The sequence below is a fragment of the Macrosteles quadrilineatus genome, unplaced genomic scaffold (assembly GCF_028750875.1).
Source record: "Macrosteles quadrilineatus isolate MER2022 unplaced genomic scaffold, UCM_ALF_1.0 Scaffold_2__2_contigs__length_208266976, whole genome shotgun sequence".
Classification (NCBI taxonomy): Eukaryota; Metazoa; Arthropoda; class Insecta; order Hemiptera; family Cicadellidae; genus Macrosteles; species Macrosteles quadrilineatus.
Window position 1 is genome coordinate 47885914 of NW_026542595.1, and position 21685 is coordinate 47907598.

Below are 21685 nucleotides of genomic sequence, written 5' to 3' on the forward strand. Positions count from 1 at the left end.
ATGATCCCATCGATACTTCTCAAAATTTGAAAAAGACCTTAAGACCACACGCGTTTTTTTTTTTTTTTTTAATAATGAAACAGAATATACGGCAACAATCTGACAGTAGAGACAGTAAAGACAATTATTGAATAAGTTTTGTGATAAAATGTTTAAACAAACACCAACTAGGTACTGTAAGGAGTTGGAAATTTGACTGTGTAAACTAATAATTAAGTTTAAAGTCTATCTTTTACACGATTCAGTACAAGAAATGATACTTTTCAATCGAGTTAGAGGTTTGAAATTGCTCATGTATCGTACTTTGATTGTCCTAGGACGCTAGGCACGAGCCCGGGGTCGTTTTTCACAGTACAGTATAATCCAGTAACCTAACCCATTTTACCTTGCATGAAATGGGGTAGTAGGTTTCTTTTTTTATGTTGTTTGTAATAGTACCGAGTTGCTAAATCCAAATTTTCGACCTGGGCGACCTTCCGGATCACCTCCAAAAAGCTTAAAAATCGGCGGAATTTCGCACTATTTTTACGTTTGTCCGATTTTGACCCTGAAGCATCACTTTTTCATAAAGAACTACCATAATCATTTTTAAAGTGCATTAAATTACCTATCATTTAAGACCAAAATGGTTATTACAGGCCTAATAGTTTTCAAGATATGACTCCGCAAACAACGGCTAAAATTACCAAATTTTCCATTTTTTTTTAAGTTTGGCTAACGTTAACCCTAAAGCATAAATTTATAATTATATTTCATTAAAACAACTATAATTATGTTAAAACTAGATTAAATTACTCACAATTTAAGACCAAAATGGTGATTATAGGCCTAACACATTTAGAGATATGCCTCTTCAAGGTTCATAAAATCTTCCCTAAATGCTTGTATTTTAAGTTTCAAGCTATTAAATTTTGTCAATTTTTATAAAAGAACCATAATAAGAAATAAGCTAATTTATTTCATCTCAAGAACAGATTGTGTTATAAAAATTTTTTTATGGAAATAAATCTATTATATCTATCTACATAAACACACACGTACATTGTTACAATAAATTGTTCTCGGGAATAGAACACAGGCCTGTGACGAACGGTATTTATTTAATTGTATCGCCGCGGGAGCAGGTTGGAAAACACTGAGGGCGACTGTGTCTGTGATTAGATGATCCTTGTACCCTTGGACATGGACTCGTTCTGTAGGGGTATCAGTTGAAGATTGACTTGTATGACTAACTTGAGACGTTTGGATGTGTGAACTATAATTTAGTTTTTCATTCAATTGAGACAAGGGTAATGGTGAAAATCCATGTGTGAAGAAGTGCTTTAATTCTTCATCCGACTGCTTCAGAACGCATAGCCTGTGACACAGTGTGAGGGGGTCAATAGCACCTTTATATTGCAACAGTCACAGTATGAACATCGGAAGAAAGAGATACTACTTAATTCTTCCTTTTGTATCTGACTTATTTATATTTTTCTCATAAAACTCTCAACATCGCTTCATTGCCAATATCTCTAGCCATATGATAGTTGACAGTTTCCTTCCAACAATTCCACTGCTTAAGAACATTATAACATGAGTATTAGGGAATGGAGGGTGACGAAGTAACCGGTCACACAACTTCTCTGTATTCGCTTCAACTCAAGTGACTCGTGAGGGTCTCATTTGATCATTTCTACATGCTACTCAGTTGTATGTGCCTTAACATTGCAGTAGGCCTACTCCTCAACCTCATCACTTATATTCTACAGGTAAATTATATCATTCCTACTGTCCATCGGGTGAGCCCGGTGTCAGCTATACCACGGTCCCGAGTCAAACCTACATAGCTTTTCATTAGGCAAATGAACACCTGTTTTATAGTCATGTCCGTCCAAACACCCGTCTAGAACTTTTCAGAACGCACAATGGTGCAGTGGCGGATCCAGAAGGGGGGGGGGGCGACCGCCCCCCCTCGGGCATATATATATATATATATATATATTTACTGCATGTAATACAGTAGTGCATACACATTGCATAAAATTATTTGTCAGACTATTATTGGACAAAGAAATTTTAAAAAAGACCCCAGACCCCCCGGTTCACACCCCCCCTTGTGACTGTTCTAGATCCGCCACTGCAATGGTGAAGAACCCGTTGGTGGTAAATAACTGGTGTCTATTGAAATCCATCTTGTTTCCTAATTTCAACATATCCTGCAGGTACAGATGTGAACACTTGGCATAAAAGAAGTAATATATAGCATGGCAGAACGACAGCAAAGTTAAAACTTGTTTTTACTGTTGCCTCTTCATTCTTTATATCAATTCCTCTTGATAATATAAACATTTTAATTACAATAGATTTCTTCCATAAAAAAAGAGAAAAAATATAATATGTTGTTGTTTTACAAACGTAAAAATAGTGCGAAATTCCGCCGATTTTTAAGCTTTTTGGAGGTGATCCGGAAGGTCGCCGAGGTCGAAAATTTGGATTTAGCAACTCGGTACTATTACAAACAACATTAAAAAAGAAACCTACTACCCCATTTCATGCAAGGTAGACCCTGATTTTTATAACAAGGTTACTGGGTTATTAGATAAATTCCATTGGTGATTTGGCACGATTTGAACCCGGGACCTTTGGGACCGATGTCCCGCGCTCTAACCACAACACGAGCTGGCTCAGTGTCTCTAAGAGCTACTTTTAACGTTACTTTTTAGGCACTCCGAGTTTTGTATCAGCAAGAGCGATAGCACTTTGAGAAAACAAATCAAATGGTTCATCGTGTTATGTTAATTTTAACTGCAAAATTTTCTTCTAGAAAATTTCGTTTTGAATTTTATTGAACATTGTTTAGGCCTATTACTGTTAGCTAAAAACATCGCCCATATATCGTTTTGACCTTGTCATTCTGAAAGCTGATGGCTCGAATAAGCAACCCTCAAAAAGATCATTTTAAACTGTTTAATGGCACCAGTAAAATATGACAAAAAACTATGTTTGAGGAGGTGGGGAAAATTTAAAATAACTCAAAACATATAAAAGACGTGGATGACTCGAATAGTTCAAAATTTAGTGTAAATCATAAACGACGATTATATAAGACTTGCGCCTGTATACAGTTGTTGAAACCGGGACGTAGGACAAAGTCAAGTGAAAATGAGTATAAGACTGTGCTAGAAGAAGATGGAATGAATGATCATACCTCTGGTATGGCACGGTATCGTAGAGATGGAAAGCTTAATAAGTGAAGCGTGCGGTGACCAATGATGACCCAGAGCATGGCGATCACTCGTAGACCATTCAAACACGTGATGGCAGCGGTCGTGGTGGAGGTGTTCACCATCTGACCAATGTTAGCTCCTAGCGACCATGCTGCTAGCAGTCCGTTGCGGTCTGAGGATAACAAATACAAGTAATAAATATAGGCTCAAACTTGGCAAACATGTGATGGCAGCGGTCGTGGTGGAGGTGTCCACCATCTGACCAATGTTAGCTCCTAGCGACCATGCTGCTAGCAGTCCGTTGCGGTCTGAGGATAACAATTACAAGTAATAAATATAGGCTCAAACTTGGCAAACATGTGATGGCAGCGGTCGTGGTGGAGGTGTTCACCATCTGACCGATGTTAGCTCCTAGCGACCATGCTGCTAGCAGTCCGTTGCGGTCTGAGGATAACAAATACAAGTAATAAATATAGGCTCAAACTTGGCAAACATGTGATGGCAGCGGTCGTGGTGGAGGTGTTCACCATCTGACCAATGTTAGCTCCTAGCGACCATGCTGCTAGCAGTCCGTTGCGGTCTGAGGATAACAAATACAAGTAATAAATATAGGCTCAAACTTGGCAAACATGTGATGGCAGCGGTCGTGGTGGAGGTGTTCACCATCTGACCAATGTTAGCTCCTAGCGACCATGCTGCTAGCAGTCCGTTGCGGTCTGAGGATAACAAATACAAGTAATAAATATAGGCTCAAACTTGGCAAACATGTGATGGCAGCGGTCGTGGTGGAGGTGTCCACCATCTGACCAATGTTAGCTCCTAGCGACCATGCTGCTAGCAGTCCGTTGCGGTCTGAGGATAACAAATACAAGTAATAAATATAGGCTCAAACTTGGCAAACATGTGATGGCAGCGGTCGTGGTGGAGGTGTCCACCATCTGACCAATGTTAGCTCCTAGCGACCATGCTGCTAGCAGTCCGTTGCGGTCTGAGGATAACAAATACAAGTAATAAATATAGGCTCAAACTTGGCAAACATGTGATGGCAGCGGTCGTGGTGGAGGTGTTCACCATCTGACCAATGTTAGCTCCTAGCGACCATGCTGCTAGCAGTCCGTTGCGGTCTGAGGATAACAAATACAAGTAATAAATATAGGCTCAAACTTGGCAAACATGTGATGGCAGCGGTCGTGGTGGAGGTGTCCACCATCTGACCGATGTTAGCTCCTAGCGACCATGCTGCTAGCAGTCCGTTGCGGTCTGAGGATAATAAATACAAGTAATAAATATAGGCTCAAACTTGGCAAACATGTGATGGCAGCGGTCGTGGTGGAGGTGTCCACCATCTGACCAATGTTAGCTCCTAGCGACCACGCTGCTAGCAGTCCAGTATACAAAATTATTCGACCTATAAACAATATAAAATATCTTTGATGAAAAACTTTTATATTCCTAAAGGAGTCAAGTTTTTCTTTTCCGAATATATCAACAAGTAGGCCTAGTCGTAATTTGAAATTAGTTTTTACAAAAATCTTAAACTAAAAATAATTTGTAGTCACGCAGACTGGTTTAAACATTGGTGTATGCACAATGGATATAAGGTTGGTTAAGATATGCCCTCCTGGAAATATTAAAACACTATTTAGGACAATTATCGTTAGGATCTTGATTAATTAATTATGATATTCCTTATGGATTATGTACATGCACGTAAGATCGGAATAAAAATATGTTTGAGGTGGTTTCATTGAGTGAAGGTACCCGCTACAAAATATATCAAACACTGCAAACACAATGTAAAAGTTTATATTAATAGATTAAAAAACTATTAAAATATTTATTTTTTAGTTTCACAAACGATTTATTAGCGAATTTCCCTATAGGGAAGTAGCTATTACCGTAGGTGGCACGGTAAGACCTAGGCCCGGGACCGATTTACTTTTTCATTTTGATGTCCCCAGAGCCAAAAACACCATTCGTTCAAATTGTTATATATGTGTGTGTGTATATATATATATATATATATATATATATATATATATATATATATATATATATATATATACGTGAACGCGATAACTTGAGTAATTTTTGTTCGATTTTGATGAAATTTGGTTTAAAGGTGTAAGGCGGGATAAACTTGAATGAGTTCGCGAACCAGCCTGATCAAACCATGGGAACGGGGTTTTACGGGAGGTTTTATGGGGTAAAAATTGGGTTTTCTCATTTTTGACCCTTAAAACACAAAATGTCTCAATTTCTCTCTAGACCTTTTTAAAGAGCTTAAAAAACAAATAATTTAGTATATTCAAATGTAGTTGTAGTTTCTTACCTGATTCTTTGCATCTAGAGTCGTATATCGTGCTGAGAACTATCATCACTAGTATGACAATAATGATGAATCTGAAACGATCAAAGCATCACACGTAACTGAATGTTTTACAAACATTACTTTCTGAGCATTAAGTTTTTTATACAAAGGCATATGTAACTATGAAATTATAAATCATTATTTATACTATTATTTGTTTATAAGTATCTTAAATTTTTACCTTAAGAAGACCTAATTTGAACTTTATTTTTAACATTTACCTTTTACTTTTTACCTATTAGTAAATTTAGTGGACATTTTAGACATACCTTTTGAACAAACTAAAATTTGATTTCATCGTTGGAATATTGTGCGTTACAACTTATTTGGACATTATTTTATTCATCTAGGCCTAATCATTTTAGCCTATTCCAACCATCACGAAACCCTACATGTCATTGTCAGCCTTTTTCATTCTAGCTTTTAATTTTGTTACACTGTTAATTTTGAGTTAATATATAATTTGAGTTAACTGTCGATTTTTTTCTATTAATCAATCATAGAATGTCATAACAGTGGACAAGGATTTAATCGATAGGTATTTAACATATCTCAATAATAATAATTTAGTAACATCAACTCAGTATAAACTAGAAACACGAATGAACTCAAGCGTTATTGAACACAAATTTTAAATTTGTCTTCAGTTGATCAAGGATGGTGAATATACACGGTGTCCCAGACCATTGGTTTCTATTTACTTTTATTTTGGTGTTATAGAAGCCGGCCGGGTGGTCTGGGACACTCTGTATAAAGTGTAAGATTTATTTATGTATTTGTGCAGGTACCTACATTGAGACTATCTCGGCAGCGGTGTATGGCAGAGGTACGGAGGTAGAGCAGCTGTGAGGGTGTATGATAGCACTGGCGTTGACAGAGTTGAGAGCGACGTCCATGTGAACCTTGACATCTCTAGCGGTACAGGAGGACGGAACACACACTGCGAACGCCAAGTCGCTCCGGATAGTTTCCAGGAACGGACTCTGGAACAAACACACTTAACTGGCACTATGTACAAGAGCACAGAACACACACTGCGAACGCCAAGTCGCTCCGGATAGTTTCCAGGAACGGACTCTGGAACAAACACACTTAACTGGCACTATGTACAAGAGCACAGAACACACACTGCGAACGCCAAGTCGCTCCGGATAGTTTCCAGGAACGGACTCTGGAACAAACACACTTAACTGGCACTATGTACAAGAGCACAGAACACACACTGCGAACGCTAAGTCGCTCCGTATAGTTTCCAGGAACGGACTCTGGAACAAACACACTTAACTGGCACTATGTACAAGAGCACAGAACACACACTGCGAACGCCAAGTCGCTCCGTATAGTTTCCAGGAACGGACTCTGGAACAAACACACTTAACTGGCACTATGTACAAGAGCACAGAACACACACTGCGAACGCCAAGTCGCTCCGGATAGTTTCCAGGAACGGACTCTGGAACAAACACACTTAACTGGCACTATGTACAAGAGCACAGAACACACACTGCGAACGCCAAGTCGCTTTGGATAGTTTTCAGGAACGGACTCTGGAACAAACACACTTCTACTGACACACGTACGAAAGAATAACTCATGTACAGTAGTAGTTAACGTTTGCCGTATTTTATAACGAACACACACTAGGATTGTTACTGACAAAGATCAGTTTTTTCTTTAATCCTGGACCACTTACTGAAAGCTTATGGACAGCTCCGATTGGACCGATTGGACGATTGGAGCCGATTGGACGGATCACGAAATTGATGGTGTATAAACCTATTCCATGAAATTCTACACGTATGTACCAAGTTTCGTGGCAATCGGTTCAGCGGTGTCTGAGTTTATCACTGCCAAACATATATATATATATATATATATATATATATACAAACATCCTCTTTTATACTTATAGATCAATTTCACTGCATTAATTGCTAAATAAATAAGTGTAAACAAAGAAAAGTAAAAACAATAACAGTTTGTTTTGAAACAGCTGTTTGGTTCAAATAACATTCATTTGAAAAAAAGAAATGGTCACATGTAGCAGGAATATAAAAAGTAAACACGCTATTAAAGCTAGTGACGTAATTGTCAATGTTTATTATCCATACCGTTATCAGATCTATCCTTGATAATTACCCACCCTCATTGAATAAATGTACATTGTAATTTCCCATATTAGTTAATTTAAACTACAATATATTCATAGTATAAATAAAAGTGATATTTTCACGTTTGGGGGTGCTGATATAGGCACCCCCAAACGTAACCACAACTGAACACGATTTCATAAAAGGATGGTTTGTCTAATTGCAGTATCCTAGGTCAATGTTGACGTTGTGTTCAATCTATGTCAGCCATCTGTTTATCTTTGTATAAAACCCGGCTGAGGTTATGGTGGTAATTTAAAATCGTGATTCCTGATTATTCTTGATCTTCTTTTTATGACATCAATATTTCCGGGCCTAATCCAAACAAAGTTAAAGCAGACAAACATTAATTGTAAACAGAAAGCTACCATGAAGAATTAAAACATGTAAACATTGTTATTTTTCTAATCTTTCCTTGAAAAGTGGAGCAGTAAAATAATTTACATTCATCCATTTTTATTAAGACTCGTGTACAGAGCCTCGATTTGTACTTTGGTTTAATTAATTTTGGTCTAAACTATTTTAAACTGTGGTCTAATTATCTCTACTAATCTTACTTATTGCCTATAATCAATGACAAAAAAAAGAGTAAATAAAATAACCTCATAGTTCCATAGTTTTTATTTAACCAGCTGTTAAAACAAATTATATTGCTCTAAAACAAATAAAAGATTGCTTTAAAAAATAATTTGAACATCCTAGTATTTTACTATGTATATTTAATTAATCCGTCATCCTCTTACAGAAGAATTGAACGTATCAATGATTAGCATTACACATAGTATAAATAAGTCAACCCTAAGTATGTCTTTACATTTTTATCCAAATGCTGAATTTGTGACACAAAAGCTGAATGTTTACAGCTATTATGTTAAGCAAATTATTTTATGCCAAAAGCTAGTTTAGAATCTTAGCGTCGGCTGCTATTCTATTTAAAAATTAAAACTTAATTTAAAAAAAAACTGGGACCCTAAACTAAAATTATGGCTTCGACATTCCCTAGTTCTCAAAATTATCTTTTTTCAACACAAAAATCATGAAAATCCGTCGAGTGGTTGATTCAGAATCGTGAAATAAAAAAAACACTGTTTCGTTTTAATATTATAGATAGATAGATAGATTACCCTTGGGAAATTATTATGAGTACCTATTATAATATATTTCTATTTAAAATGTTTCTCTATACAATTAAGTCGTTACATTCATTTTGCATTTAACTGGACTTAAATGTCTTTCCCCAAGTAATAATCCTGTCATATATTTAACGTCCATTTATTAGAGATGCATGTTGTAACAGATATTCACTTATCCTGTTTTGGAACATTTTCGCACGCTACAACAAATTAAATTCCCAAAACCAAACAAGAACGCATCATTACAGAAGGATTTCCACAATAAAGGGCAAATTATGACAGACGCCATCGATAACTACATCCTGTAATACAGATGTTCTCCGGTAATTGGCTGTTAATAGTGGCTACAATCACGTTTGCCCATAGAGTAATTAAACGTAATAACCCCTTGTAATCCAAGGTCATATCATACTCTGTGGAAACTCATGTGATGTGTTCGCTCGGAATGTGATGCGCATTCTTGTACACCACGTGCTCGTTCATGTCAAAGTACTTGTACACACACGTACGCTCGGACACTTGAAACTTCCAAGTACTTCTTACATCTATTTATTATACAAACTAATTTTGTTGCTGGTTCCAAATACTTTAAATTGTACCGTTTTGATTGCTTAATCATAATAGATTTTAAATATACATTGAGGGTATTAAAGTGTGTTTTAGTAAAGTATTAATAGCTTAGTATAAAATGACAGTGATACAAATACAGTTATGACCTTAAACAATCTGGTTCCGCGAAAAAAAAAAAAACAGCATATCCCTCCTCGACGCCTTCTATAAAAGTAAATACGAAAAGCAAACAAATTAAGTTAACCGATATTATTGTTCATTTTAAGCTAAAGCAAAATAAATTATTCATTATTAAAGTTTTTAATTTTTCGAGTTTACAAGTAAACAGATACATTTAACCTTGGCTCATTTACATTTTACGTCGAATGCTCCTAGAAAGAGTTGGTTCTGTTTTCCTGTAAACATATTTAATACTTGCTTGTAAGTAGACAATCTTGAAGCATCAAGGACTGCAAGTAAAAAGGTTAAAGTGATTGAGATAGACTAGCTATGATGGTGACGTTATAAGTCATCTTGTAGTCGTAGTCTGGACATGAACACAGTAACCCTGACCGTTGACTTTAGCTGCATCAACATAGTCTGTCGTATGGACTATCGGCTGATTGAAAAGTAATCTCAGTCATTGATTTAAAGTGAGGCCTAAACGTACCTACATACGAGTATTCATAGTTTTCACGTTACAATTACTTTGAATTGTACTTGTTGACCACACGTCATATACGAGTCATATACGAGTCATATATCTCGTATGTATAACTTGGAGCAGGTTTAGGCTAAAGATAAGACATATGTACTTTAATTTATGATATATTTTACTAGTGAGCTTTACTGTTAGGTTAGAATACCTAAGGATAGCTATTTTTATATTATATAGTTTTATTTTGTACAATAGGTTTGGAATGAGTTAAATAACAAACAGTAAACAACAAAAACTCTATACGTAAACCGAACGAAATTGGCTTAAAATTGTCTTTAATATAATGACTCTTATTATTATTTTTCTGCTACAGAGAGTAGTATGAATCTCATCTGTTCATATTGTTATTAGTTGACATTTTTAAATTAATTTCGGTACTTTAATTTAATTGAGCTATAGACAGAGTATGCTGTCAATGAATATATTATGCCACAACAAGTATTAGTAGAGCAAACAAAATTCAATTTGAATGAAAAGTCTACTAAATCTAGTTGTAATATGAATGGAATGTCTACTACAGAATCCAAAAGCCTATGGTAGTGTTCTATAGTAGACATCTTTTCGGATCCCGACTCTTTTTTTCTTCACAAAGAAAAAACAATTCTTGAACGGTTGGTATTTTTTAATGTATTATTTCCTCAATAGTACTTTATGTAACTAAAATATTTAGCAAAAATGTGTGTTGAGCAGTTAAACTTGCATTTATCTGGAAAACGAATAACTACTTATTGTACAGATGATGGTTTGTGATAAATACCCGATGCGAATGTAATGGGAAGTGAAGTCGTATAATTAAGGCTAATTTGATGGTTGAAAATGCAATTTAATTTCAAATTGCCATAATTATCAGGCTTTAGTAATTAATTGATACTCTGAAAAAATACAAACAGGCCTATTATAACCTTTGGTGTGTAATAAGGAACAAAGGGGTGTCATTACTAAGTTACTTGCTAGTTACTACTAATCGGAAGGGGCAACTACGTCGAATAACAAATGCAGAGATAATACATCTGCGGTTTGTAAAATTGTGTTGATTTGTTTTATATAAAACATTGCCAAATTACAGGGTAAGTGGTTGTGGTTTCAGTCTGTAGACGATTTATTAGCACCCTAAAGTGTAACATGTTGCTCGCCTTGAAACTGCAGGCTTTACTAAATCATAAGAGATCATAGTGAATTGAAACGTGGAATTAGACAACACGTGGGTTATTAGTTCTCTGACAAATTCTGTCGGCATGGAGAGGCATGTAGAATCATCTGTGAGAGGTCAGTTCACGAAAGAAAATTAATATTGTAGCCTAAGTGTCTAGTACGAATATTAGACCACAAACGGTGTGATCATAAACATAAAAAAAATACGCCACTAGCCCGAAAGTGCTAAACGTGATCGCTTAATATGTGTTTAGTTAATTTACCATAATGGGAATAAGGTATCACCACATGATCTCATGGTAGGACCTGGACCCTGGACCGATTTACTTTATCGTTTTTATGTCCCCAATGGCCAAAAACATCATCCGTACAATTCACAATCCGAATGAATACAGTAGTATAACTACTATCGGTTAGCATGGCGTTTATACATGCAGTTTTTTGTTTGTTTGGAGAGTTTCCCACGTCGCCTCAATCTTGTAAATCTTGTCTCGAGTTTTCCTCATTGTAGCTGCAACGCTAACAATTAATTTATCGGACAAGAATAGTCCTTTACTCAACGCGATTACCTGGTTGTACAGGAAACGGGTATCATGCGTGGACAACGACGTCGAAATCATGGCGACAATAGACAAATTTGTACATCCATTGCCATTCTATCAACGATACTCTTCTACCATACCAATAATTTGTACAACTATACCATCTACGATACTCTTCCATGTATGAACATGGCGGGCTATGTAAAATAGACAAATTTGTACATTCATACTATCCACTATACTCTTCCATGTATGAACATGGCGGGCTATGTAAAATAGACAAATTTGTACATTCATACTATCTACGATACTCTTCCATGTATGAACATAGCGGGCTATGTAAAATAGACAATTTCGTACATTCATACTATCTACGATACTCTTCCATGTATGAACATGGCGGGCTATGTAAAATAGACAATTTCGTACATTCATACTATCTACGATACTCTTCCATGTATGAACATGGCGGGCTATGTAAAATAGACAAATTTGTACATTCATACTATCCACGATACTCTTCCATGTATGAACATGGCGGGCTATGTAAAATAGACAATTTCGTACATTCATACTATCTACGATACTCTTCCATGTATGAACATGGCGGGCTATGTAAAATAGACAATTTCGTACATTCATACTATCTACGATACTCTTCCATGTATGAACATAGCGGGCTATGTAAAATAGACAATTTCGTACATTCATACTATCTACGATACTCTTCCATGTATGAACATGGCGGGCTATGTAAAATAGACAATTTCGTACATTCATACTATCTACGATACTCTTCCATGTATGAACATGGCGGCCTATGTAAAATAGACAAATTTGTACATTCATACTATCTACGATACTCTTCCATGTATGAACATAGCGGGCTATGTAAAATAGACAATTTCGTACATTCATACTATCTACGATACTCTTCCATGTATGAACATGGCGGCCTATGTAAAATAGACAAATTTGTACATTCATACTATCCACTACACTCTTCCGTGTATGCACGAAATCATGGCGGACTATGTACAATATACAATTTGTACAACCGTACTATCTACGATACTCTTCCATGTATGCACGAATGTACAAACTTGATTTTTATAGCTGATGATCAATATTGTGATGTTTACAGAGGCCATAAACCACAGCGTGTAGCTTGAGTAATACAATGCATGATACTACTTTGTTAGTTAAAGAAATAGGGGACCTAGCCTTGCTTGGTTGTGGTTAATTGGTTTAATCGTTACAACAATATCGTAAACAGACATTTTATAAATACGAAAAACATTATTATTACAAACCATAGACATTTGATCGCTGAAATAATAACAACTCTGTAATGTAAAAGCATGCAAATGAACAAAAATAAGATACACATTTATGATGTAGTATAAGTATAAGTGCTACTCACACAGACTTTATTCTCCTCTTGTCATTGAAACCCATTGTTCGACTTTTATGCTCACCAATGACAGCAGATAAAGAAATGATGTAAACAAAATCATATTAGTTTCAAAATGGCTTCTGACAACGATTTTCACCTTTTCGCATCTACAGTACTTCTGAATAAATTGAGATTCTTTCTGCTTTTTCATTGGGATTTAGCATACGGTAATAGTTTTGTGTCAATTCAAACCCCCAGAAGTCAAGTTAACTTCAGGGATTAAGTTTTTGTGGGAGAGGGGCAAGTAAAATAATCCGTATTTGATTGGAACTGTTTTCCCCTATATCGAGTAATCTTCAGTGTAATCTTTGCACTGGTCTTTTTCTCTTTGTACAGTACTGTATTTTTTTATTTGCAGTATACGGTGGACGGCTTGTTATAAACACATGTTACAAGTCTTTTGTTTACTTTTTCTTTGTTATTTTCTTCAACCAACATAGTTACTTGGCAAACCAAAAGGCCAATGTTAAATTTTTAAATGAGATTGTGTAGCGAAATACAAATTTCCCTGAGGTAGTGGCTGTCACCAATCACGTTTTTAGTGCTATAAGTCCCTAGTTCCAAAGTGTACTCAAAATCCTTACGCTGGATTTAGAGATAATATATATTACAGGCAGACAGAAAAAAAATACATGGTTCGTATTAGAGTACCAATAGGATATGTACGGAAAGTATATTAAAACAATACGTCTACTGAAAAAAAAACACACTTATACTGTTAACTCACATGACGGTAAATATACATAACGGATGGTAAGTTTAATTGGCGATCGTTTTCGATTGGATACTCCAAACATCAGACCCAATAGGTCACTTGAATAACACGTACAATGCTGATCAAGTAATTATTTAGTAAAATAGATACCAAAACACCCGATGTTAATGCCCTGCAACTTAGGCTAAATTTCCTCAATTATCTCGTAGTTGGCGAGCCAAGCCAGGGTCAAAGCCTCAATCGCCTCCCACGGTGGGCGATAGTCGAATAGCTGTCGGTTTTATTATGTTATGGGTAATTAGCCACATTTAGAGATATTTATTATATTTAGTGTAGCTCCTTAATTTGACTGTTATGTCTTATATTTGTAGAAGGTTAGGTAATAGTTTCGGCGTTGATCTATGAATCTATGATCTGCATTATTATAAAATACGGTATAAATATATAATATAACTCAAGTATTGGTTCTGTTTTTCAGCAATCTCAAGTCATTAAAATATACACGCATAGGCCTACTGACACATCAAAGAAAAATACCAAAATAAAAATCCTAATATGAAAGTAATATACGGTACCAATAGACTCCTTTATTTAAGCCAGACTATGTTCAAGGCTTGATTTTATCATATTTAATAATCAATATCAAACCATATTTTACAGTTTATTGGCCCATATTGGCATCGGGTAACCTCTGTCGATTAAATGGTCAAGCCGACAGATGCAGCAAACAGTTTTGTGCTAGGCCTACTACAGACAATGTTATTTTTACCCTAAGCCAATGAATTCCAAAGACAAATCTACACTAAGAAATATATAAAAATGTAGTGTAAACGTAAGTTATTAAAAACGGCACATAAACACTCTGAATACACTAAAATGTGGGTTTAGGCAGGATAATATAGTTGCAAAGGCTAAATCTTAGGGTTTGCGAGAAAAAAGTCATAAACTTAACTTTATTTACGACTAGCTGTGACCCGCGGGCTTTGCCCCGTTTAACTTCTTAATTTTCAAGATTATCTCGTTCGCGTGGCTCAATCACGTCCTGGTTGAAGTTTGTTCGCTATGCTCACTCACCTTTAGGTTGGAGCTCGTTCGCTACGCTCACTCACGTTTAGGTTGGAGCTCGTTCGCTGCGCTCACTTGCCTTCAGGTTAGCTCGTTCGCTACGCTAACTCGCCTCCAGGTTGAAGTTCGTTTGCTACGCTCACTCACCTTTTGGCTGCAAATTAGCTGTTGTCATAAATGTAAAAAAATAATAGTGCTGCACCCTGTTGGTAATCCTTGTAACTTTAATGCTATTGAACATCATAGAACAGAACCAACTTTTAGTTGAAACAGCTGTTAAGATTCAATAATTCCATTTCTCATAAGGTTAACATGGGAAACTCCAGAGCCACTGGGGCGGAGCCCGAAAGGATTTTTGAAATAAAAATATGCCTATATGTTAATCGGGAATGTGAGCTATCATCATGCCAAATTTCAGTCCAATCCGACCAGTATTTTTCGCGTTCACTTGTCACAAACATACATCCATACATCCATACATCCATCCATACATCCATACATCTAAACTTTCTCATTTATAATATTAGTAGGATAAACATAAACATGTGTTATGATCATGTTATGATTTACACGTCAATACATTATTCTTAATACTGAACCATCCTTGGAATAAGTATAAATAAAACAAACAGGTTAAAAAAAAACAATAATGAATGGAATACTAGTTAACTTTATAAAAATATAATTTATTGGTTTTACCTGTAAATCACTATAATTTTTAGTTTTGACTAGTTGTGTGTGTTCTACGGACGGGATCATGTAGTCAGTTGAAACCTTCTTATAATCAGAACAGCATTTGGTTTGCATATTTAGTGTGCATTTTTCCAGATATGCAGGTAAAACTCCGTATTCAGCACTGTTTCAGGGTCTGTTTCCCGGTTATCAAAATTCAAGTACAATTTGATACACACACACAACATTTTTGATTAGCGACCTTAATTATGCCTAGGAATTTAATTTCATTTACAGTTGCACAATACATTATTGCACCTACGATTAACAAAATCCGTTATGTAAGGCACGACGTTTTTAATCTCACTTGGTTTTGGATTTTCACAAAAAAACCACGAAATATTTAAACAACATTTAATGTAAACATATCATTGACAGATAGAAAAAAATATCCATCCAAACAGATGTTCGTCACTTCATATATGTCGTGTTTTTTTTAGCGTGGCCTTGATTCTCCAAACCGATGAGTATTTCATAAATAATGACGTATGTGGTAAACATGAAGAGAAAACCTGACAAAAATTGCACAAAATTGGTGTTTTGAACGTCCGTTATTTTATTTCAAAAGTAGTGAGGTCATATTTTAATGGCTAAAGACACTCTTTCCAATCCAGTGAATACAAAAAGACTAATTGAATCCCGATCGATGCTATCGTTTTTCAAGAGAAGGCCGCGTAAAATGCCTTGTGGGCCGTGACAGATAGACAGACAGACAGAAATTGAGACGAGACTTGTTTCGGCTTCTTTAATGTATAAAACGTAAAAAAAAGCCAAAGAATAGATAATTCTGAGTAATGTACAGACAGAACTCTAATTTTATTTATATAGATACGTTTAATTAAGTTGTAAAGCCAATTTGTATTCGGTGGACGATTCCTCTTCATTCTTAATTTACGGAACAAACATATGCATACGGACGAACAATCTCTATTGAAATCCTGCAATAAACCTCATATCAACAACAAACTCGTGATATTTGAGACGTGTTATTCAATAGGATCGCGGAATAGCGCGCCCACGCCGGCGGCGAACCCGCCGAAAACGATAAAACGTCCATGGATTTTTCTGGAGATTTAATTCCAAATTAGTGCATAATGTTTTGTAGTGAAACAATCAACTTTCTTCAATCATCATATACGTCAGATTAATTAATTATCACACTTCTCAATAATACATTCAAAGTAATTATATGCTCAATTTTATTAATCCGAGTGTCCTTTTCTTTTGTAATGCATTTTTTAATTTGCTCGTATACTGTAATGGTTTGTTGTAACAATATGTTTACCCTTTTGTTTACTTGTCATTAAAACCATCATCGCTACTTGGAAACCCATAAGACAATGTTTAAAATATTAAAATTCCATTTAATTTTTTTAACGAAATACGAATTTCTCCAGAACAGAGTCTATCATGAATATCGTTTTTAGCCTAAAACTAAGAAATACAGTATTTAACGATTTAGTGAAAATCATTGGAGCCGTTTTAAAATCATTGTGTGCAAACGTTACTTGTACATTTCACTAACTCATCTTTTTTAGTTACTTACTTGCATTCCAATCTCACTTGAAAGGTAAAATATGTAACACAAGATATGTCCATGTCCAACCCCTGTGTATAAGCTTAAATCATCAACCGTGCATTATTACCGGTTATACAAAACACAGCTTACGACAGCATTAGTCTTGAACTATATGTTAACTAAATGCCGGAGACCGAGGTAGTTTAATTCATCAAATGATCTTGTCAATCACTTCAAACCTACGCAGTTTATAGACTAATGATTACCTCTGCGCAGACGTACACTAGAAGGTAACATGATTATTTACATTAACATACCGCCTCTATCGTGAAGCCCCCGAAGGTGATATAGGGGGCTTAGCCTGCACAAGTCTCTAGCCCAAGGACGGTCAGTCGTACTTACAGCAAAAACTGAGCCATTTAAATGTGTTATTGAAGCTGGAATGTTTATTGGAAACTACCTTGAAACTTCGCCTCCTGATCACTTAGATATCCTGTGTGAGAGGATGTTGATAGTTAATAGTTTTAATTTATCGGGAAGTTGCCACCAAGAAAACTCAGAAGACATGCTCAAGAAACAAGGGATCGTTAAAATCAATGGATTTACCATCATTATTAGCTCCATTAGCATTATTAATTATTTCAAATTACTTTGATGGCGTTAATACTTTAATGTGTGGCTACACGGTTAGGCCTACTGTGGGGCTAGTGATATAAGTACCGGGGGACCGATCCATGTCTCGGTATATTCGATTGTTAAGCAATATAAAGGAAACTCACGTTTTATTAACAACTAATTTTGGCTTTTATTATTTAAGTTTCAGTGGAATTTCAATTTATTAACATGGACATTTTAACCTGGCACTCAACAGCACATTAATATTTTACTGTCGATGTTAAAAATCATTCGTTTGTAAGAGTCTATACTTGCATAATATTGATATAATATAATATTGACAGTTTGTTTTTAAACCAAAACAGCAAATGTTAAATTTTGAAATGAGCTGTGTAGTGAAATCGAATTTTCTTGAAGTAGTGACTGTCGTAAATCACTTTTTAGGCCATAAATTATTTACAACACTTGAAGAAAATCTTCAAAGCCGTTTTCGAGATTAATGTGCAAGCATACATACATACAAGCAAACATTGCTCATATAAGATCATAGGATGGTCTGTTGTCCCTATCGGGAAATTCGCTAAAAAGGGTTTATCCTGAACTTTGCACTACTCTGGAGTATTGACGAAACAAGACCACTAATTTTCAACCCTAGACGTTACTGAACTACGCGATAAGACTGTACCTTCTGTTACTGTAGGATTATTAGCAGTAAGAATTTAAGAATTTATCAAACCAAAATCCTTATATGGAGTGTGCGTTGTTATGGGTTCTGTGCTCTATAAACAGTGGTTACAGCGATACTGTTTTAGTTTATATGAGACTAAACTAATGTCGTTAGGTATTATTAGAAAAGTGACATTACTTCTTCGTCTAGTAAATACACAGAAGAAGTATATTAATTTATCATCTTTATGGAGGTAACATTCCAGATTAATTCGACTAATGTGTCTAAAAACCATAACAGTAACAAACCGATACATGACCGTTTATTTTGTATCCAAACCCACATTTGAAGAAAACTGTAAGTACCTGATTGACCGAGGAAAATTAGTTGGTTTGTTTCTTTGATTCAACTGATTCCATTACCCGTCGATTAAGTAAAAGGCTTGAAATAGCGAAGGGCTATAATTTAGCCCCGACTGCCGCTGCTGCACTGGAGGGCTATTAGCCCGGAGCTCCTACAAGTGCTAAGGCAAGGTCGTATGATGTTATCTGCGCAGACCCAAGGAAACACGCGCTTCACAGTACGAATGCGCAGTTCTGACAGTTTAAATAAACTGCAAAAAAAATATCCCCACCACAGCAAACCTAGAGACTAAGCGAATTTCCATTTGCCTGATTTTATTTCCACAAATCTATTTAAATAACATTAAACTTAATGAGTAGCTAGGTTGTCTGCTACGGTGAGGGTAATATAGTGTGTTTTTAGTGAAATATAAATAGCTTAGTATAAATAAAATTATTTTGTCAAGTGTAATCAAAATATATCCATAAAACAGGTAAACAACAATAATTTACTTATTTCTCATAAGAATACCATGGGAATTTTAAATTTGCAATTTTTTGAATTTTCTCCGTTACTAATAACCATACAAAAATACTTCAAGATAGTAAATTAATTTTTTAAGCTCCAAAAATTGTTTAAAGAAAAATTGTGAAATTGTATATATCTTTTAGCGTCAAAAATGAGAAACCCCAATTTTTACTCTATAAACCCCCGTAAAACACCTTTCCCATGGTCCAATCTTGCTGGTTTGCGAATTGTTCTAATAAATGTAGGTTTACACTTTTGTACCAAATTCAAAACCGGATGAATTCTAAATCGGATGATTTTTGTTTCGGTTATCGTGCTAACGGACACACTCACACACACATTATATACAGGGTGGCTGAAAAGCAACTTAAACCCCCCCCCTTAACTATTAAAACCATTTGAGATATTTGAAATCTGTTCGCAGCAGCCTTCATAGATCTGAGGGGGTACAATAAATATCATGCTCAATTTTGAAAATTTTGCCCTTAGGGGTGGAGGTAGGGGGTAGCTCAAAAATTTTATATGACAAGTATAGTCGAGTTTGGTATCATTTTACAGGTCTTGTTACAGAAAATTGTTACTCTATTTTTATGTTCATGAACGTTATATATTTCTTCCTCGTTCTTATATATATTCCTCTTGAGTTACCAATTCCAAAATTTAAATCTGTCCCCGCTGTGAAAATGTGTACAATCTAGTTTCTAGATTTTTAATATTTTCGTGTTAGTATAGATTATAGACCCCCACATTCTATCGCTCTGAACATTGGTTACCAGCTAATAATTAAATATGCTAGAGAATAATGGTTGATTATTGAATTATCAATTATATGTTCAATTATGTTTTGATATAATTTAATCTATATGGTTGATTAATCCATTCTGTGAGTTTGTACATTGACTCTATAATAAAAAAGTATAATCTATAGTCTATGGTTTGCAGTAGTTCTACCCTATCTGTCCCGACCTTCACCAAGAACATAATAATCAGTTCTGGTAATTATGTATAATATGTATAATTGTTTAATTTTTGGTAATGTTTTCAGACACTTTTACTCAAGAATTGCCGTAAATTATCTGGACAAGTTGTCTCATTAGTGATAGGCCTACTGACTAACCTCCGGGTTCAAGCGGGCAGTGAGGTCCCTAGGCAGGATTCCCTCGGTTTCTACTAGGCAATATTGTCCTCGGAACCTCCCCTCTGGCTCCTCTGCCCTGATACACTCGTCGTAGCTGCCGAGGTCCATCATCCGGCCATCCAGGATACCTGCTGGGATCTTACTGCTGGCGTCGATCACTGCAACAGATTACTTTCGTGTTACATTAGGGTTGTCTCCAAAGGCAGGACATATCAACACTTTGTTAGTATTGCAGGACTCGACATAAACACACACATACATACTTCACACGCAATCGTCCATGTAATCAAGTCCAACGTGCGGAACCCGAAAAACGTCCCGCTTAATAGTGAGTCATGGATATCACTATAGACAAATAATAAACAAACAATACCTAACAAAAAAGATACTTGAGTGGAGCCCACAAATAATTTTCATAAATTAAGTACAGGACCAATGCTGCTCCGCAGCGGAGAAATAAATATCATTTTCAAGAAATATTGAAGGTTATGTTTTTTTTATTGAGTAATACAGTATCTTGAACTTAACTGATTCAAACGATCAATAGCTTAAATTAAAGTCCATTATTAACTGATTATTGTTAGTCTAAAACATAAAAAACATAAACAATACTGGAGCTATTGATTTATTATCATAGAAAACCCTTATAAAATAATTTGTATGTTGGTTGTTCACCTTGCATTTGCTTGAAACTCGTCCGATTTGAATACCGAATAGCATAAATGAAAGCCGGCATCTCACTAAGGTTCTTAGACCAAAACATATAGGATTACATAATTATAACTTTTGAAATACATCTTAAATTGAAGTAAAAATAAATCGAAAATTTATGTTTTTTGTCAAGGAATACAGTTATAATTGCTAAATTGATCAATATTTGCCGATGGTTGATGTGAAATCTGTGCGGGCATACCTTCATTTAGGACCTCAATCATTAAAATCGGTCGGGTAGAAGAGCCAAATGAACTCGGAAAAGAAAACACAAATTTTGTAATATAAAAGATAACACCTTGCCTAAAAGCATACCAATTAAATACAGAATGTGTATACGACGTCTAGTTAAATGGCCTTACAGTGAGTAATA

The 21685-nt window shown here is 35.5% G+C and overlaps 1 protein-coding gene across 1 annotated transcript in view; it reads right to left on the reverse strand.

Moving 5' to 3' along the window:
* Positions 1 to 21685, reverse strand: part of LOC128984156 (nose resistant to fluoxetine protein 6-like) — a 69825-nt gene that overhangs the window by 31375 nt on the left and 16765 nt on the right. The window contains exons 3-14 of the mRNA XM_054403447.1: positions 20581 to 20759; positions 6373 to 6563; positions 5542 to 5612; positions 4383 to 4469; positions 4247 to 4333; positions 4111 to 4197; positions 3975 to 4061; positions 3839 to 3925; positions 3703 to 3789; positions 3567 to 3653; positions 3431 to 3517; positions 3191 to 3381 (exon numbers count right to left, since the gene is read on the reverse strand). Of these exons, the coding sequence (XP_054259422.1) occupies positions 3191 to 3381; positions 3431 to 3517; positions 3567 to 3653; positions 3703 to 3789; positions 3839 to 3925; positions 3975 to 4061; positions 4111 to 4197; positions 4247 to 4333; positions 4383 to 4469; positions 5542 to 5612; positions 6373 to 6563; positions 20581 to 20759 (1328 nt within the window). The remainder of the gene's footprint in view (positions 1 to 3190; positions 3382 to 3430; positions 3518 to 3566; positions 3654 to 3702; positions 3790 to 3838; positions 3926 to 3974; positions 4062 to 4110; positions 4198 to 4246; positions 4334 to 4382; positions 4470 to 5541; positions 5613 to 6372; positions 6564 to 20580; positions 20760 to 21685) is intronic.